Source organism: Watersipora subatra, chromosome 3 (assembly GCF_963576615.1).
Source record: "Watersipora subatra chromosome 3, tzWatSuba1.1, whole genome shotgun sequence".
Classification (NCBI taxonomy): domain Eukaryota; kingdom Metazoa; phylum Bryozoa; class Gymnolaemata; order Cheilostomatida; family Watersiporidae; genus Watersipora; species Watersipora subatra.
In genome coordinates this window covers 45,885,845-45,907,440 of record NC_088710.1, presented here as the reverse complement: position 1 = coordinate 45,907,440, position 21,596 = coordinate 45,885,845, and the positions used below count along the sequence as shown (strand labels likewise).

The 21,596-nt window shown below is 35.5% G+C and overlaps 1 protein-coding gene across 2 annotated transcripts in view; it reads right to left on the bottom strand.

The window, feature by feature from the left end:
• Positions 1-767: 767 nt before the first annotated feature.
• Positions 768-21,596, bottom strand: part of LOC137391036 (plexin domain-containing protein 2-like) — a 41,888-nt gene continuing 21,059 nt past the window's right edge. The window contains exons 7-16 of one of the 2 annotated variants that reach the window (XM_068077376.1): positions 18,136-18,189; positions 15,466-15,533; positions 14,350-14,431; positions 11,921-12,013; positions 11,650-11,795; positions 7,801-7,899; positions 3,977-4,009; positions 3,549-3,606; positions 1,582-1,724; positions 768-1,281 (exon numbers count right to left, since the gene is read on the bottom strand). In XM_068077376.1, the coding sequence (XP_067933477.1) occupies positions 1,177-1,281; positions 1,582-1,724; positions 3,549-3,606; positions 3,977-4,009; positions 7,801-7,899; positions 11,650-11,795; positions 11,921-12,013; positions 14,350-14,431; positions 15,466-15,533; positions 18,136-18,189 (881 nt within the window). In that variant the 3' untranslated portion in view covers positions 768-1,176. The remainder of the gene's footprint in view (positions 1,282-1,581; positions 1,725-3,548; positions 3,607-3,976; positions 4,010-7,800; positions 7,900-11,649; positions 11,796-11,920; positions 12,014-14,349; positions 14,432-15,465; positions 15,534-18,135; positions 18,190-21,596) is intronic. The other variant, XM_068077377.1, reaches the window with a different exon arrangement.

The window sequence follows — 21,596 nt, the reverse complement described above, 5'->3', positions numbered from 1 at the left end:
CGCATTGATAGTACTTAGTCAGATTTACTTTAATTACAGCGATTATGATCTTATGATCAGCAAAAAACATTTCAATAAGATTTTAGCAGCATTTCAATGATTAATATTTTAGTGGCTGCTATGTTACCCATATAAGTAATGTTACTCATTCAGATAATTTCCGTTTTCTCGCGTTTGTAAAAAGGAAATGGAATGAGTGAATCCATTTCAAATTACCCGCGCTGCGATATAGGTAATTATTTGGCAAGAGGAGAAAACACCCGTGTCATGCTTCGCCTATGTGGTATTATAACTTCGGTTACCACAAGACGATTTAATAAATAGGAACTTGTTCTGGATCACAGAATTAAGCATTTGCTCAAACCTTTTGGTTTCAGGAGCGTAATTGCTTGTTTTATTTATAATTTGTGGCTTTATTAGCTTGCATTGAGGAAACCAATCTTCAAAAAATACTGAAGCACCTACCAGACCTGCCAACCCAAGAGTGGGGCAATGCGTGAGATTTGGTTTCGGGGCAATTGATGTATCAATGATAGTATATATAAAATTGTGGAAATTGAGGCAAAAATCTCACGCATTTTCATTTTTTCTTTGGGGTGATTGCGTGAGTCTCACGCTCAATGCGTGAGAGTTGGCAGGTATGGCACCTACTAACCACCGTTGCTATGGAGGTGTCTGCTTCACTTATTTGACATAAAACATGGAAAGATATGCAGAGATTTGTGTAACGAAAGATGCACACAAACAACGCAAATCGATGTGATAGATTTGGTTGCATAGAGATTTTATGAGCATAAATCGTGATAACAATTAAAACAAAAATATAATATTTGAGGATGCTTTGAAACTAAAAATTTAGTTGCATTTCTATGCAGTTTAAATCATCCATAAAGTAAAATTACAAGCGTTAAAAAGCAGTCTCAGATCTGTTCAGTATGAGATATTGACAGCATGAGTAGTGACAAATATGGCCTGACAATAAACTATACAGGATAGCTGAATACAATCATCTCTATCACAGTTAGAATAGGAAGTACAATGATCCATACAAGCATGGCTAATATTGGATATTAAAATATTATCATTTAAAGATTTATCATTACAGGTGCCTGAGCATGATATATGTTTAGAGAGAAAAGCGTAAATGTTCCTTTAGCCCGTATGAGAGAAGAGATGCTAGCCCTCGTATGCTTCATTAGATAGAACTTGTGAATCGACTCTGTAAGTGCTTTCTTTGTTGCCTCTGCTCTGCCACCTGTGAACGAGCTGGCTTGGCCGATACTGCAATTTTATTACATTATTTATTGAAGACTAAAAAGAATCAGATAAAAAATTAAAGGAAAAATCTAAAGTAGTGCGATCCAAATATGATTCAGTTTTTATGAATGTTTGGCATAGATGCAAACTCATTGCAACACTCTGAGCATATTAAAAAGCTTAGCTGAGAGCAAGGTCAGCATGGATTCAACAAGGTTAGAATGGATTCAATTGATCTATTTATATTATTGCTGCAAGCCTGTATATAGTATATTCCCTAAGCATGCACAATATGCAAATATGTAGCATACAATAAACGGGTACCTTGATGAGGAACTGGCCAGGGGTGCTCGACGGATGCCCGTAGCTATAGATGTAGAGAATGACAAGACCAGCAATAATCACGAGCAAGATAACCGCGATTACAATACCAGCGGTTTCTCCTTTTCTGGCAGATTTTTTGGTTGCTGCAAAATATGACTGATTTTATGACAGACATAAATTTTCATGTTGACTATATTTGTGACAAAAAGGTCGCTGTGGTGATCAATATCGATCGTAATTATGGGACCACCTAGCAATTTTGCAATTTTTTCATTTTCATTGTACATAATTTATGGCATAAACTTACCTTCTTCATTATTTCAAACCATACATAATTACATACTATAAAATTTGAGAATGAAAATTAATAAAATTTGCCTGTCATCAACGTACATGTACAAGTATTCGCAAAAATAAAATCTATTTATTGTGCACCCATCTTATCGTAACCCATGATTGACAATAACAACTGGCTAACTGAATGTTAAGATGCTAATAATACTCCAAAGGTCATCAATCTACTTTCATATAGTTCATAAACTATGTTAAATTCAGCTCACTTTGCTGATGAACAAACTTTTTATTGGATTTTTGTCTTAATGGCCAGATACACTAAAACTAGGCTGAAAAGGCAAATAACAGTTGATGTTTAATAATGATCATGTGTAGAGCATCCTTAGTTTTCCAATGATGTGAATATTGCCATAATTCATCTAATAAATACTTTACAATAAATGAACAACAAACCACATTTTTATTTTAAGCGGTTCCATAATTACAAACACCCCTGTAGAAATATACAGGATGTTTGTAAGCCTAATTGTAAAAAGAAATAATAAAAAGGAAAACAACTAAAAAATTATAGGCTGATTTTCATGCAATGTAGGAAGAATACATGCTTATATCAACAGTAAACATAGATGGAATCCAATATTTACACTTGTTCAACAACTTCCATCAAGATATAGAAATCACTGTCATCTACCATCAAGAGATGGCTCCCTAGAGAGATCACATGTCATCTACCATCAAGAGATGGCTCCCTAGAGAGATCATTTTCAACTACCATTCACTACGTTTCCATAATGCACAGTGCTTCGGAGTTGCGCTATCTCCGAATCATGGAAACAGCGTCTTCGCACTAAAATCACTGCGCACTGATCAGTGCGAAGCCAGTGCAAATTCGCATCAAGGAAACAGCGATTGCGCAGTGGCTGCGCATAGCTCTCATGCCGTGGGGACAGATTCTTCGAGGGCCATAAACTAGTACGTACAAAGGTTATCCCGCTAATCTTGTTTTTTTTCCTATTCTTTCGATCTTCTTTCACCTAAATTTAATTATGGTCTGCACCCACGAGGATGATGAGGTGATTACTTTCCTAGACTTTGTTATCGATGCCAACACTTTTCGAAAAAAAAGGTGACAAGTCCTAAATTAACTTTTAAATAATATATTACTTAAAAATACTTGTTAAAAATATATTGCTTTGTAAAATTTGTGTCAAGGTTTGTAAAACCTTGTGAATGTGTATTGTAAATAAAAGTATGACGACAGAATCATAAAAAGACCGTTTCTGACGTTCGGTATCCGTGATCGATTCTATTTTTCCATCAGGCGATTCGATTTATACAATTTCTCTTATTTGGCTAATTTGCTGAAAACCACTGCGCAGCATGGAAACGTACAATCCCCTCGACTTCGGAGGGGGCTGCATCGCAGTACTGCGCACCATGGAAACATAGTGATTAAGAGATGACTGCCTATAGAGATCACTGTCAACTACCATCAAGATTTAGTTACCACTATTAGCGTGTAGTAGGTTTTGTCAATAGTGAGTTGTCTTCTCCCAAAACAAAACAACATCAAGTAGCTGCTAATTTTCGATATAAAATTTGGTAAACATAGTCGATTTTGGCTAACACTTAACAAATTTGAATTCTTTTTTTCTGTCAATAGCAACTCTTACCATTTTGTTCTAGAGAGTTCTGATTAGAAGCCCCAGTAATGGACGCTGTGGTTGAGCTCTAAAAAATATGAGATATGGTCAGTAATCAACTTATAGGAACATGATTAACAAATACATGTACATCACATAATATATAAAAAAGGTTTAAATAATACTAATATATGCATATCTTACCAAAATTAATAAGCATGCATTGTGAGTCCTAGAAGTTGATTTATGAAAATATAGCAAGCTCCTTTTAAAAATAAGCATACCAAAAGTTCATGTTGTAATGCACGACTGCAGGCATCATCACCGATTCGCGCCACTTGAAATAATTGCACAAAAATTTAAGCCATTTTTTATGATAAGTTTAAAAATAACTTCTCACATAAACAACACCAACAGCACTGCTTTACACCATATGATAGATTGAGGTAGTCACCAACCTCGGTGCAGGTTTCCTTGGAAGCGAGCCCATTCTACAAAGAAATATGGCAGTCATTGACATCAAATTACAATTGGATAGAGCTGGTATTGCTTTCTATATAACAATGGAGCTAGTATTGCTTTCTATATAACAATAGAGCTAGTATTGCTTTCTATATAACAATAGAGCTAGTATTGCTTTCTATATAACAATAGAGCTAGTATTGCATTCTATATAACAATAGAACTAGTATTGCTTTCTATATAACAATAGAGCTAGTATTGCTTTCTATATAACAATAGAGCTAGTATTGCTTTCTATATAACAATAGAGCTAGTATTGCTTTCTATATAACAATAGAGCTAGTATTGCTTTCTATATAACAATAGAGCTAGTATTGCATTCTATATAACAATAGAGCTAGTATTGCTTTCTATATAACAATAGAGCTAGTATTGCTTTCTATATAACAATAGAGCTAGTATTGCTTTCTATATAACAATAGAGCTAGTATTGCTTTCTATATAACAATAGAGCTAGTATTGCTTTCTATATAACAATAGAGCTAGTATTGCTTTCTATATAACAATAGAGCTAGTATTGCTTTCTATATAACAATAGAGCTAGTATTGCTTTCTATATAACAATAGAGCTAGTATTGCTTTCTATATAACAATAGAGCTAGTATTGCTTTCTATATAACAATAGAGCTAGTATTGCTTTCTATATAACAATAGAGCTAGTATTGCTTTCTATATAACAATAGAGCTAGTATTGCTTTCTATATAACAATAGAGCTAGTATTGCTTTCTATATAACAATAGAGCTAGTATTGCTTTCTATATAACAATAGAGCTAGTATTGCTTTCTATATAACAATAGAGCTAGTATTGCTTTCTATATAACAATGGAGCTAGTATTGCTTTCTATATAACAATGGAGCTAGTATTGCTTTCTATATAACAATAGAGCTAGTATTGCTTTCTATATAACAATGGAGCTAGTATTGCTTTCTATATAACAATGGAGCTAGTATTGCTTTCTATATAACAATGGAGCTAGTATTGCTTTCTATATAACAATGGAGCTAGTATTGCTTTCTATATAACAATAGAGCTAGTATTGCTTTCTATATAACAATAGAGCTAGTATTGCTTTCTATATAACAATAGAGCTAGTATTGCTTTCTATATAACAATAGAGCTAGTATTGCTTTCTATATAACAATAGAGCTAGTATTGCTTTCTATATAACAATAGAGCTAGTATTGCTTTCTATATAACAATAGAGCTAGTATTGCTTTCTATATAACAATAGAGCTAGTATTGCTTTCTATATAACAATAGAGCTAGTATTGCTTTCTATATAACAATAGAGCTAGTATTGCTTTCTATATAACAATAGAGCTAGTATTGCTTTCTATATAACAATAGAGCTAGTATTGCTTTCTATATAACAATAGAGCTAGTATTGCTTTCTATATAACAATAGAGCTAGTATTGCTTTCTATATAACAATAGAGCTAGTATTGCTTTCTATATAACAATAGAGCTAGTATTGCTTTCTATATAACAATAGAGCTAGTATTGCTTTCTATATAACAATAGAGCGAGTATTGCTTTCTATATAACAATAGAGCTAGTATTGCTTTCTATATAACAATGGAGCTAGTATTGCTTTCTATATAACAATGGAGCTAGTATTGCTTTCTATATAACAATAGAGCTAGTATTGCTTTCTATATAACAATGGAGCTAGTATTGCTTTCTATATAACAATGGAGCTAGTATTGCTTTCTATATAACAATGGAGCTAGTATTGCTTTCTATATAACAATGGAGCTAGTATTGCTTTCTATATAACAATAGAGCTAGTATTGCTTTCTATATAACAATAGAGCTAGTATTGCTTTCTATATAACAATAGAGCTAGTATTGCTTTCTATATAACAATAGAGCTAGTATTGCTTTCTATATAACAATAGAGCTAGTATTGCTTTCTATATAACAATAGAGCTAGTATTGCTTTCTATATAACAATAGAGCTAGTATTGCTTTCTATATAACAATAGAGCTAGTATTGCTTTCTATATAACAATAGAGCTAGTATTGCTTTCTATGTAACAATAGAGCTAGTATTGCTTTCTATATAACAATAGAGCTAGTATTGCTTTCTATATAACAATAGAGCTAGTATTGCTTTCTATATAACAATAGAGCTAGTATTGCTTTCTATATAACAATGGAGCTAGTATTGCTTTCTATATAACAATAGAGCTAGTATTGCTTTCTATATAACAATAGAGCTAGTATTGCTTTCTATATAACAATAGAGCTAGTATTGCTTTCTATATAACAATAGAGCTAGTATTGCTTTCTATACAACAATGGAGCTTTTTGAGACAAAAATGCATGTAAAGAAATAAACCGAAAGCTTTTAAAACCACTTTATAAAAACATGTCAATGCTTCAAAAAAATTTGTCATGTACTCAAATGTGTGTATACAACAGATAAAAAGATACTACAGTATGTGCATTTATTACTACATTTACTACACTACATTTATTAGACACAGTCGCAAGTGAGTATGACATGGTTATACCATCATCTCCTTTTAAGCAGGAAGTTGTGAATGACATATCAAGAAAAGACACAAGTATAAAAAAATACATTAACTAGTACTTTTTTTACAGTAAATGCTTTTTTTCATCAAACCATAAACGACTAAAACAAGCTCAAGTAAAAAATACAACTGATGTAACTAACAAGCATGTTCATGTGTTTATGGACAATCACAGTGAGCATGTGTAAGAAACAGCTGAATGTTCACTCTAGATGATACGAAGAATAACGCAACCGATTACGTGCTGGAATAGAATCATATATAAATGGATTAGTTACATAAATGGAAGAAAAGTGAGGAAGCGGGAGAAGCCAGCGTTAGTTATAAGAGAAAGCTGTAAAGTGTCAAGAGCCATCAGCAAGAAGTGTACAATGACTGTAACAAACCTCTTCTCCCTTTCCTGTCGTGGAAGTGAAAGGCTTCCTACTGACAATTGTACTAGTGATGGTACTACTAGCTGTCGAGAAAAATTTTTTTGTTTTATGAGATACGCCAGCATTCTTTGTGAAAATACTGCTAGTAGTTACAGCAGAAATTTCTCCACTTCGTTTAGATGTAACGGCTTGAGATGATGCAATGGAAATACCACGAGATGATGTAGTGAAAATCCCATCATAACTCGTCATGGAAACAACACCAGTTGTGGAAGAAACTGAGTTCTGTGTTGACACAGAAGTATGGTTGGTTGCCTTAAAAGGATCATCAATGGGTGTGCTGGTAAGGCCATCCATATTTGTAGCAGAACTACGAGAAGTTAGTGAAGTGAAATTGTCGCGACCCATGGAAGTAGAGGTACTGGTAGCGGCGAAAGTTGGTGACAGCCTTCTTGTAGAAATTCGACCAAAACTCACAGACTTCGCTGACGACATCGCGGATCCCATAGATGACATGATATAACTGCTAGTGGAATGAGCTACTTGGGTTGTTTTAGTACGAGAAGATAAATCCAAAATGTCTGTGCTCCAAGTATCAGTTCTGTTGTTGTTAGTACTACTAGTGACAGTCATTGATGAGTGAAATACAGATGTGCTATTTTGAAAAATAACCGATGTTATATGTGAGGTGCTGTTTTCTTTAGCTGTAGACACCAGTTCAGCATTGTGTGATGAAGAAGTACCAGACAAAACTGTTGACAAATGTTCAACAGTTGATAGACTCCCAAGAGTAGTGTCTGTGACAGGGTTGCTAAAAGATGACGAGTGAGCAGTCATACTACTTACACGCTCAGATGATGAAGTCATCATTACAGGATTTGTAGTAGTAGCAGAGGTAGAAGTCGTCGAGGTAGTAGTAGACGGACAAGTTTCCCTGTCCGATTGCTAAACAAATAAATGTGATAACTAAGTAGAAGCAAATCAAGGTTAGTCAGAGCCGTGTAATGTTACACTAGGCGCCCGAAAGATTTGTCTTCTCCTGCCATGTCTGATAAGTGCCAACTGAAAACACTCGCGTTAGTCAAAGATTATTAGTTAAGATTATTATAATCAACAATAATGATAATTATCGATCTGTTAGGTGTCTGCATGCACAAGTAGATGTGTTACTGTTAAGAATATTGAGTCTCTCAATCTCTGCTGATATATGATTGTTGATGATATTTTGTAGGAGACCTTCAAAGGCGATGAATCAATTGTTCATTAAAAGCAACGCACACACAGCTACGACACTAGCAGCCTGTAAGATAACACGACTCTGAATCAGCAGAGGATTCCATAAAGGATTACCATAAAATTAGTTTGAGCGGAAAGCTGGTGAGTTGGTTAAATCTATGAGGTTAATCAATAAGTTATAATAATTACAATCAATAACTTATAATCTATGAGGCTAATCAAAGTTGAAGATTAAGGCAGGTGTGAATCATACAAAAGTCTCTACAGTCAAACCTCTTTGTATGCTTCGTATCTTAAAACCATAAAACCGGTAACGGAACTTTTGGGCGACAGTCAATAGGGCGACAGACACTTTGGTGACATTTTCGGTTCGAAAGGCGACAGCTTCAGACGGAAGGGCGACACGGCGGACAAACCGGCGACACTTCCAGACTGAAAGACGACAAGTTGATTTGCTGTTTGGTTGAAGGCTATGTAATGTACTGACAAACTATGATATTCTGCCATCGTGTGCAATGCTCACGTATATTTTTGAAACATAGCCTTGACAGCGTTATTGCTTTCTTTTTACAGACTTTTTTATAAATCGAAATAGTAACATGTATTTTTAAACGCCATTGGTAAGATTTCTCCGATTATGCTAGCCCAGACATTTAACAAAATATTGAGGCTATTTTTTATAAAAATGCATTTAGCCCATTTAATTAAAACACCAAAACTTGTTTTTGTATCAACATGTGTGTTCAAAACAGTTCGAAAAGTCACGTTCTCGGCTGAATTGTCGACAATCTTGTTTCGGATTGTTGAAGCTTCAGAGTTATCTCACCTAAAAAAAAGTTTTACGGCTAAATTGCGATTCACACTGATCTATGTTTGTTGAGATTTTATTTGAGTATGAAGAATGAAGGCTTTTTCTGACAGGTGTCTAAAATATGCCTATCCATATTTTACTAACTTCTGCAGCTTGTCGCAAGAAGACTAAACAGTATCACAGAAAGCTTATGGAGAAATGATCCATTCCAAAGCATAGAAATCGACCGGTCCTGATCCCATGTTAACAGGACATAATATTTTGAATTAATGCTGCCCTCAGAATTGTAACCTCCAAGTCCAGAATGGTCACCTGTTTATCCGCTGTGTCGCCCTTCCGTCTGAAGTTGTCGCCTTTCGAACCGAAAGTGTCGCCTAAGTGTCTGTCGCCCTGAGTGCCTAAGTGACTGTCACCTAACCGTCTATAATTCCATAAAAACTTGCAGCAAATATTTCCATACAAATACGCTGTAATTTGTTTAAATTATTAAACAACCCACCAAACTTCAACAGCTCCTTAATAAATACAGCATTAGCCTTAAAACGAATGCTGTATATGAAAACATAACAAGTTGCATGTTATGTAAAAAAATTACATAAATAAATCAAAATAAGTCATTTCTATTGTGATTCTATTATATTTCTTGCGAAAGGCGCAAACAGAAGTGTAGAATTAAAGGTAGTGGTAATAAAATACACAGTGTAGCTTATTTCAACTCGAATAGAGAAGATTAAAACTGATTAAGTTTGTTTTTTACAATTTTTATGATTTTTTTAGCTTTTACCAGCCACTTTGCTAGCCTCAGTCACAAAGCGGCACTAGTTAAAGGTTGACTTGCAACAAAATTCACATGACAGTTATTTGATATCAAAATATTCACCATGTCTTACTCTGTTGTGTTATAGGTGCCAAATATGTGGAAATGTGATTACAAGCTTTTAAAAGCTAAAAAATGAAAAGCCGCCGTAGATTGGAATCTGTTCATTTATCTGACGTAGTCATTACAGTTTGGTTATTGTCTTGTTACGTGATGTTCTCACGCGAGTTGAAAGGCCAGTAAAAAGCTCAATATAAAGCTTATCGTAGAACTGGTTTATGACAAACACTTCGGGTTTTACCGAAGACCCCGTATCAAATATAGATGCTCGCTCAATATAGACGCTCGCTATAGATGCTGATGCTATAATCGTCAAATCCTAATCTGATCATGTGACCCAATACTTGGCAAATAATTTCTTCAGCACTTTTCGATTATTACAGGTGACCAACAGGCTCGTCATGATTATCAGACAATGATATGAATTCCTTCGAGCTAAGGTTAAAAAATTAAACGAATTTTTATGGTATATTATAAGATATCAGTGCTAAAAGTGACAGCATTACAATGACGATAAAACAATAGACATGGTTTTATTGAATGCGTGAAGTACCGGTATTTGTGAAAATATTTCGACGAATGAGGTTGCATGAAAGTGTAAACAGAAGCCATCTTGTACAACTACGTCCCATTTGAGCCGTTTTGGAAAGAAAATCCAAACTACGGCGGTCTCGTGTGGCTGCGATTAACTGTTCGTTTTCTAGGTTTTAAACCCTTGTAATCACATTCTCACATATTTTGCACCTACAAAACAACAGAGTAAGACATGGTGAACCTTTTGATACCAAATAACTGTAATGCGAATTTTATTGCAAGTCAACCTTGAAGGAAACTAAACTTTGTATGCTAGAAACTACATTGGGTGTAGAGTCAAGCATTCGTTCGAAGTTTGAGGTGCTCACAAGTAGAGGTTTGACTGTATAAGAAAGAAATAGACTGAGCATTCAATACATCAGAAGATTAGACGCAGAGTAGGGGGACGCTGCCTAATTTTTTTCACTTTCATCGAAATACTAAAGAGTTTGACAAGCGAGAAGAATCGCAATTCATGAGAATGATGGAGACTAAATCTTTCTGAAATTGATTGTTTGCAGAAAATATAACTCCTACATCTGCATATAATGGTCACAAGATATCAAGTAAGACAACTCCAACATCTGAAAATATCTTTCACATGATAGTGAGTAAGATAACTCCTACATTTGCATATGATGCTCCCGTGATAGTGAGTAAGATAAATCCTACATCTGCACATAATGGTCACGTGATAGTGAGTAAGATAACTCCAACATTTGCACATAATGGTCACATGATAGTGAGTAAGACAACTCCTACATCTGCATATGATGGTCACATAGGTAATAGTAAGCAAGTAGATGGCCCACTTTCGAAGGCTGAGCCAGTATATTGCCTACATGGCATCAATCCATTAATCAACATTCTTCATTATCATGCTGACTAGCCTAAGTCATCCTAAGTCATGACTAGCCTAAGTCATCCTAATTGTTTAGCGAAAAAACAGTTTCTAATGTAGAGAGGTACAAGTTGTTGAAAGATGAATTCTTATACTGTACAAGGAAAGCGTGATATCCCATGTAAGACAGCAGATCTGAGAACGAGGTAAGACAGGTAGCCGTTAAGCAAATGACAATATATAGGTGACAAAACACAAAATAAAATGCAGCAATACAATGAATAAAGAGGGTCGAAAAATAACAAGGGAAAAAATTGACACTCGGCACATAAAATGGTTAGGGAAGGAAGTACTCACTTCATAAGGACATGAATTGCGCTGCCAGTCCTGTCGACCTCGATCTTTTGTGTCAGAGCATCTGCTAACAGCAGAGCACCAGAAACACGTAAAATCTGATAGCTGTTCGTTATGGCAGCTGTTGCAGTCAGTGAGCAGGTTACAGGCTAGAGACAAATAGAACCGACCAAATAAATAATAAACCACTTGTGGGAAGGTTGCGATTCAACATGTTTAAGTTTTGAAAGCTGCATAGAATATTTTAACAACAAAAAAACTAATCTGCACTTACTCGGTTGGTGGTTGAAAATAATTGCGACATCCGATTTGACTTTCTCGAAATCGATATCAATATTGTGGTATTCGTAGATGGTGCGAAGGAAACCTGCAATACATATGCCTATGACTACATATAGTGAAGAGCGAATAGCTCTATAACTCTATGAGTACGTCATATCTACCTGAATGAAAGAAAACTTATTTTGCATTTAATGTATTCTTGAAATGCGCTTAATGACATGAGTAGATAAAATTTAGTTTGTGTTGCGAAAAGCCTTCCAAATACTGACAGCAGCTCTTAAGATCATAATGGCCAGCCAATCAAATGTTAGCTCAGCATAAATGCTATCAACTTGTCATAATACTAGCTGCTTGCTTGGCTATTGCTATAGCATTTCGGCACTGATATTTGAAGAGTGTCAGTTACCTAAACATAAACATGCACGGTTCATCTTTAAAAGTTTATGTTCAACTTTTGGTGTTAATTATAGATATTGATAGTAAATTATTGCAAATGAAGGCAGGCACTGCGTTATGATAATATTACCTGCGTTATGATGATACTGCCTACGTTATGATGATATTACCTGCGTTATGATGATACTGCCTGCATTATGATAATATTACCTGCATTATGATGATATTGCCTGCGTTATGATGATATTGCCTGCGTTATGATGATATTGCCTGCATTATGATGATATTGCCTGCATTATGATGATGATGATATTGCCTGCATTATGATGATATTGCCAGCATTATGATGATATTGCCTGCATTATGATGATATTGCCCGCATTATAAGAAAATTGACTCAAGCAAATTTTCCCTTCAAAAGAGCCTGTAGTTTATCAAGGTTGTAACATTTTAAGAGGGAATGTGTAGAATACTTGAAGGCATTATGATAAGCCAACAGGAAAAACACAAAAATCAACAACTCCTTACACTCCTAAAGCAATAGCACTGTGCAAATAACGCTACACAGATAACACTACGCAAATAACACTACGCAGATAACACTACGCAGATAACACTACACAGATAACACTACGCAGACAACACCACGCAGACAACACTACGCAGATAACACTACACAGATAACACTGCACAGCTAGCACTAATCAGATAACACTACACAGATAACACTACACAGATAGCACTACACAGATAACAATTCACAGATAACACTACACAGATAACACTACGCAGATAACACTACGCAGATAACACTACACAGATAACAATTCACAGATAGAACTACATAAATAACACTACACAGATAGCACTACACAGATAACAGTACACAGATAGCACTACACAGATAACACTACACAGATAGCACTTCACAGATAACACTTCACAGATAACACTACCAAGATAATACTACATAAATAACACTACACAGATAGCGCTACACAGATAACACTACGCAGATAGCAGTACAGAGATAGTGCTTCACAGATAGCGGTAAACTTGAAGGTTGTCTTGCAACAAAATTCACATTATAGTTATTTGGTATCAAAAGATTCACCATGTCTTACTCTGGTGTGTTGTAAGTGCCAAATATGTGGAAATGTGATTACAAGCTCTTAAAAGCTCAAAAACAAAAGCCGCCGTAGATTGGAATCTGTTTATTTCTCTGACAGATTCATTACAGTTTGGTTATTGTCTTGTTACGTGATGTTCTTACATGAATTGAAAGGCTAATAAAAAGCTCAATATAAAACTTATCGTAGCACTAGTTTATGACAAACACTTCGGGTTTTACCGACGACCCCATATCAAATATAGATGCTCGCTACTTTATAGTTTTGTTTCGGCTTGATCTAATCGTCGAGTCGTAGTCTGATCATGTGACCCAATACTTCGCAAATAATTTTTGCAGCACTTTTCGATTATTACAGGTGACCAACAGGCTCATCTTGATTATCAGACAATATGTACTCCTTCGAGGTAAGGGTAAAAAATTAAATGAGTTTTTACGGTAAGTTATAAGATATCACTGCTAAAAGTGACAGCATTACGATGACGATAAAACAGACGCATAAGAACAATAGACATTGTTTTATTGAATGCGTGAAGTATATTTGTGAAAATATTTCGACGATTCAGGTTGCATGAAAGTGTAAACAGAAACCATTTCCCACAACTACATCACATTTGAGCCGTTTTGGAAAGAGAATCCAAACTACGGCGGTCTCGTGTGGCTGCGATTAACTGTTCGTTTTTTAGCTTTTAAAAGCTTGTAATCACATTTCCACATATTTTGCACCTACAACACAACAGAATAAGACATGGTGAATCTTTTGATACCAAATAACTGTAATGTGAATTTTGTTGCAAGTCTTTAATCTTTAGTCTTGCAACCTTTAATTCAGGATAGCTACAATACTAACTCATACCCAGACTGAGGAGACTATGCTAGCTATTAAGGAGACTTACCATAGTCATAGTAATAAGCATCAGCGATGCCGACCTTGACAGAGTGCAGTTCGTCAGATATATTTTTCACAGGCAATGGTACCTGTTAAAAGAGAGACACTTAAATAGTGATTGTCCAAGCATGGTGTACTTAGTCAGAGACTATCGCAGAAAGTCTATTCAGCATTTCCGTTAATATAATACAGATACAATTACTAGCAGCATAACTAACAGTTCATTACTGTAGCCGTAGCCTCACATCATCAATTATCTTGTGGAGAGAGTCTATATATATACAATCGTGCGTAGAAGTATAAGACCACCTACATTAATCTAATACTTCTCAAATATATATAATCAGTTGTAAATTGTTTTTCAAAAAAAGGCAAGTATACTGCAACCTGGTATCATTTTAGTACTCAGAAACTCCTCTATCTGTTGACCTTATCACCTAGTCTTTATAAACACAACTCTGGCCGTTACATTGCTGAGCGCCATTATATGTGAATATTTCTTACTAAATGCTATTTTGAGAAACGAGTGCTTATACTGTCAATATTGACGGAATCTATACTGCTAGGGAAGTAGAAATGTCAAACACTTGAGAAAGCTTCAAAGAATTTAACAAAATGACTTGAAAGAAAACAATTATCATCTATTAACTTCTATTGATGTTTCATAATACAGAGCAGATCTCAACATGTGAGAGTATTATGTAATTATGATAAGAGGAATAAATTTTGACTGGCTAACAATACGATAGCATCACAACAAAAGTGTACATTTAAAGGTTAAAATGATATATAAATTTCTTTTATTTAAGTGTATATATAGTTCAAGTGTACGAATAATATTGGGCAGACCTATACTTTTGCACATGACTATAGTATTTACCGGCAGTTACCATTGAGCAATAAGCAACTTTCACACTCGACAGTACTGAGCACTGACACTATCTGACAGTTCTGACAGTTCTGACACTATCTAGATTAATTACCATTCTTCATATCAAATTCATAATAATCTTATCTAATTAACTCTTCAGAAAGAGATTGCCAGCATAATAATAAGCTATTTTATGCATGAAACAGAAGAGTTGAGTCAGGGAGGCGAGCACCAAGGCACCGAGTTACTTACATCCTTGTATGCAAACACGATCTGACCGCTGTCCTTGTATAGCTGCACTTGGAAGGTGAATGGACCAGCTGAAATATTAGAGAACGTCCATCAGTGAATATTCATCAATTATATTTACTTTTCCATTTCATTACTCAAAACCAGAATTCATTCTATAATTATATTTTCATCTATTTAATTTAAATCATGGCATTTCAATAGGCTAGAGGTTAATATTCCCAAAACAACAAGGAATAGAGGTTGGAGACTGCTTGTGTTGCACAGGGATCCACCTATACTAATGCAAACAGCCCAGCTATAAGATTCAAACACCAGCGGGTTATGATTAAGGGTGCTCTCAGAATCCCTCTCCCTACCCTAAAGCAAGACAAAATATCAAAAAATGTGGTACACCATAAGAATCTGCTAGGCCTTTGGCGTAGCCTTTAAGGCCCATACACAATATCGCTCAAAACGACGATTAGCTCTGCGATTGACTGCAACGATGGACTGCTATGACGTCAATTTGCGATGAGCGGCCAACGTAATTGTTGCTAGCGACGATGCGATGGACTTTCAACATGTTGAACTTTGACACCGATGATCGCAACTGTTAGCATCTTGATTGGCTGTTTGTGGACAGCATCGGATACAATTTCAACAGTTGTGAAGATCGGTGTCAATTCATATTCCCAAGCATGGCGAACAACTACGCTCATGATGAATTGTATAATCAGATAATTTAAAGATAACAAAAACACCCGATATCACCAATCAATTTCTAATTGGTTGTTGGTTAGCGATGACCTACAGCTAATCGTCATCTACAGCTAATCGCTCATAGTGTGTACACCTTATCATTGGTGATGATGATGTAAAAATAGCTAATCGTTGCAGTCCATCGCGCAGCTAAACATTGATTTGAGGGAAAGTGTGTACGGGCCTTAAAATTGGAGTCGCTATATATACACGGTTTTCAGTGATACGCAATCGACATGATGGTTACTCTGCTGATTACCAGTAAAGAATCCAATAATAAAACTTTCAAACATACACTGAACAGGTTAGCATAGCCAAAAACATTAAAATATATATAAAGATGTCGGGACACAGCTTAACCTAACGCTTCGCCATACATGCACTTGTCCACTGTCAACTGACCCCTGCCACCCAACTCAGTTGTTGTGAACTCTAACACTAAACTACAGCATCTCCCTTTAAAACTACGAAAAGCTATGATTAGAATTCAAATGCCTCACATATACTCAAATAGCAGACCACTAAATGTATCCCTACGCATCGACAATATGTGTTTTCAAACAGCGGCTCATTGGTCAGAGGCGAATATCCAACAGTCTCACTTGACACACTAAAAACTTGACATGAGCTGGCATATGCCTTACACCACCAAACAAGGACAAAGTATTTCATAATAACATATTTATCACACCAGATCTAGGAACACCACTTTGTGGCCTGTACGGCTTTTCATATATCAGTTATTATCTTCTCTTTACTATCAATATACGCCTAGAATCAGACATTTCTAATTGTAGCTAATTTAGTGAGACTACATATTATTATATTAGCTAAGATTACGGAGATGAAGCATTCTACTTTTGCTCGATAACTACTATCCAATACTAATTAATGAGCGTACGCGTCTGGACTAATTTTCATATTGCATAGCGAGTGAGGAGATTATTAGTTTACAACATGCATGTTGTTGTCTACAATCCTTCAGGCACCACTAGGTACACAAGAGAACAACGGATTGACTCAGACGCATTGAATTCTAGACAGATAAAAATGCAGTACGACTGAAACTATGTTAAAGAGCCTATAAACAAGTCAACAAGGACTAAAACGGTTGATAACGTAATACAGGAATAAGAGCACTCTATAAATAAATGGAGTCGTGTACTCATGGTAGATGAAATAATTTCACATAATATTTATCGTTATTGCTTTCCCAGCAACTAGAAGCTTTATATAAACTAGATGCTTACACCTCAAATGCATTCCTTACGCTGTTCTCTTAAAAATCTTTGCAAACACGTGAAAACTTTTCGGCATTCATCGTCGATTATGTGAACCGTAACCGATGGCATCAACAAAGCAACGCAGATGTTTTCAGGTGTCAAACTTTCCCGATATTGCGCCGAGCATCGACGACTGCCTGTACAATGTGAACCATTTCGGCGATAGTAATTCGCGGTCCTTAATAGCAGCGTGATTTATTTATTTCCGTTCATGATAGTCACTGCGGGACTAGTATTTTATTCAAGAACGCGAAAACAAAAACAATAAATGAGAACACTACATAACAGAGTATTTGCCGATGCAAACACGGATGGGTTTGTGATAGTGTGAACATTGTTATCATTGGCGACCACCGAAGCTTTGTGGCACCAACGGTGAGATACAGTGATATAGTGTGAGCCGGCCTTTAAGGCTGGTTAAAAAAGAACAATAACGACAAGTGATCCATACAGCGGTTCTGCATCCTTTATCTATCATCTACGCATATATAGAGACAAGTTTGAAAGAAAAATTCATTTTAATAAAATGTCAATAATATATGACAGACTATCGAGAAAGTTTTGGCAATCGAAACCATCCATTCCTAGAATATATAAAAGAGTTTCAGGTTATCTATGGCTAAGAGGGATGACTTTATATCAAACTTACCTTCTGGTTGTAAGTGCAGGTGTAAGTTCCTCCACTCAAACACTACTGCATCATCTGCATAATATTAAACTATGTCAGGTTTTTATTGATCACGTAATGCACAATTAGCTAACGGAAGGAATAGCAGCTCGTACAGACATAATCTTATTTGTTATAATTGTACAATCACTCTCAAATGCTTACACCTTGTCTGTACTATTAACCGCAAAAAGTAAGCAGTAGTAATTTATCTGTCTAAGCATTAACTATAATACGAACAAACTACTTCTGATGTTCCTTTTCAAGCTGTATCGTGATTATCCCAACTAGCTCAACGCATAATAGCTATAACATAACAGTGATGCTGTTATTGGTTATAGGTTGTTAGCTATTGTTTCTGTTTAACTCTTTCACTACCGCATTAAATTCTGACTGAATCATTATTCTGCCCGAATAAATTCAAACATATTTTCGAAAAATCGATATACCGCTAGCATTTAAGCAATATCTCGAGAATCAAAACAGATATTGTTTTACTGTAAAATGCATCTTATTCAGAACAAAATTTCTTACAAGATAGGTATAAAATTATTTAGTGAATCCCTCTCACAAAATTTGTGACGCTTTTTTTGCGTTGAATGACTTGGTGTGTTTCTTATAGCCATGACGATAACGATCTGGTTTTCCCGTTTTGAAAAATAATTAGAAATGGAATTGTTGAGCCAAAATATTTTTCTATTGGTTGCACGTGATCTGCAACAAGATTGTTTCATTGGAGACAAAATTTGATTGGTCTAGTTATCTAGCTAATGTGTGGGCTTCGTAATGAAAAGAAAAGTGAAACCTTATTGATAAACCGATACACCGGCTTACGGTAGCAAAAGAGTTAAGCCTGAATAGCCAACCAAGAAATGCATATTTTTTGTAGTTAACGTGTCAGCAATGCATTGTTGAAGTACCATTTTAAAATAAACATGTCGCTCTATGTTAGTAGAGACAACACCAACACATATGTGATTGACTGAAATAGTTGATAATGGTCTCAATTCAATTGTATTCATTTCCTATGTAAGTTAGTTGCATTCAAGATTCGCTTTCAAAAAACGATGACAACAGGCTTTCACACAAACCACTGTTTATATATGGACAAAGATATTCTCACTTGTAACATTTAACATCAAAACCTCTATTTGAACGCCGTTGTGCTGTATCTTTCAACCCTTCTCCTATTGTGACGTTTTATTAGAGGTGACGTTCAAATAGAGAGTATAGCTGTATTTTTCGGCTCGCTCATCAGAATTTTGGGAGGATAAATTTAACCTTTTTATAGAGAAGCAATGCTAATGTCACTTATATTTTGCACTCTCCTAATGTTGCCAGCCTTGAGTTGACCAAGCCAGCCAGCCAAGTTGACTTGCAAAGAATTCACATTACAGTTATTTGGTATCAAATGGTTCATCATGTCCTACTCTGCTGTGTTGTAGGTTCAAAATATGTGGAAATGTGATTAAAGCTCGCAGACATCACGAAAACGCCATAGGTTGGAATCCCTCTCAAAACAGCTCAAATGTGAAGTAGTTGAACACAATGTGCTTCTGTTTACACTTTCATGCCATCTCACTTTTCAAAGTATTTTCACAAATACATTTAACGCATTTAATAAAACCATGTCTATTGTCCTTATGCGTCTATTTTATTATCATTGTAATACTGTCACTTTGAGCACTGATATCTCAAAACCTAGCCTAAAAATTAGTTTAATTTTTTAACCTTAGCTTGAAGGGGTGCATATCATCATCTGATAACCACGAGGAGCCTGTTGGTCACCTGTGTTGGTCCAAAAATGCTGCAGAAATTGTTCGCGCCATTTGGCCGGAAATATGGGTCACATGATCAGCTTACGACTAGATGATTAGACCAAGCTGAAATACAACTGTAAAGGACCGAGCATCTATATTTGATAAGGGGTTTCCGGTAGAGCCCGAAGTGTTTGTCATAAACTAGTGCTGCGAGACGTTGTTCGCTTTTGAACTTTCAAGAGCTTTTAATCACATTCTCACATATTTTGAACATACAACACAGCAGAGTAAGACATGATAAACCTTTTGATACCAAACAACTTTAATGTGAATTTTGTTGTAAGTCAACCTTTAACATTTCTGCTAAACCGTTTGTCATATACATGTACGTTGAAGTATCAGACCGAGAAAAACAAGGAACAACATCGAGTAAAACGTATTAGCCAGATAAAGCTAGTTATTAGCATAATTTATGTTATGAACTTGGAAGTATTTTTGTACAGAACTGCTTTCAACGTTGAAGTGTAGCATTTTTGGGAGCAAAATATAGTACAGTTATACTTCAACTTACGAGCTTAATGCGTTCCGAGACTGAGCTCGTATGTCAATTTACTCGCATGTTGGTGCAATTTATTTATATATAGAACAATTAAATATATATTGATTGGTTTCCATACTCTAAAAAAAGCAAATAAAACACTCAAAACAAGATATTGTAACAGAAAGAACATGTTGGTTATTGTCCTTACGTACTACATGCTTTCAAAAAGCAACAAATAAAAAATAATGCAAGGAAATGTGATTAATTAAAATGTAAAATTAAATACATACAATAGCAGTTAACACTCGCATTTGCCAGGGAGGAAGATATAAGTTATCCTTCGTTACAACATTTGACTTTGATAAATTTGGATTTTATCAAAGTGTTAAAAGACAAACTTAGAAGCAAACCTAAAAGCAAACTTTCATTTTCAACTAAATATAATTAAAATTTCTTCGGCGTTCATAGTTTGAAGTTTCTCGCTGGTTAGCGAGAAATTTTTCCTTTTTTTCGCTTTCATGACTAGACGGCCGTTTTAAGATAAACCTATCTAAGGACGTTTGCCTTTGTCGCACTTGCAACATGTTGCGATGAGGACGAAGGCAGGTGTCGTCACAAATGGTTAATGCACGACCACTAGCCAGCTTGTCCGAATGTCTATTAAACAGTTTGGATAGATAGCACCGGCCTTTTCACATAGCATCGTTTCAGTTACGCTGTCACCGGCCAATTGTTTGTCCAATGCCATCAGCGGTCGTGAAGATCGCTGCACCGTTTAGAAACTATGGTTAGTCCTTTTGCGAACTAAATGCCCTGAATATAATCCTTCTGTTTGATAATTATGAATGTATTTCTGTCATATTGCCGAGCTAGCTTAATCACGCATACACATTTCGCATATTTTTTCCGTTTAATATCAATTGTTATCATTTGCTTTTTCTTTGTATTATCTTTCATTTTACTGGCAAACTTTTGGTCTACGCACAGTACGTTTAATTCACATAATTCTGCACAGAAAATCGGGCACAAAAAAAACACGGTACAACAGTATAACCTGAGCAGTTGAAAAATACAGAATGATGCATAAAACACCTCCGGCATTCTTGGCAACTGACTCAAGTGCTCGTATCTCAAACACGGCT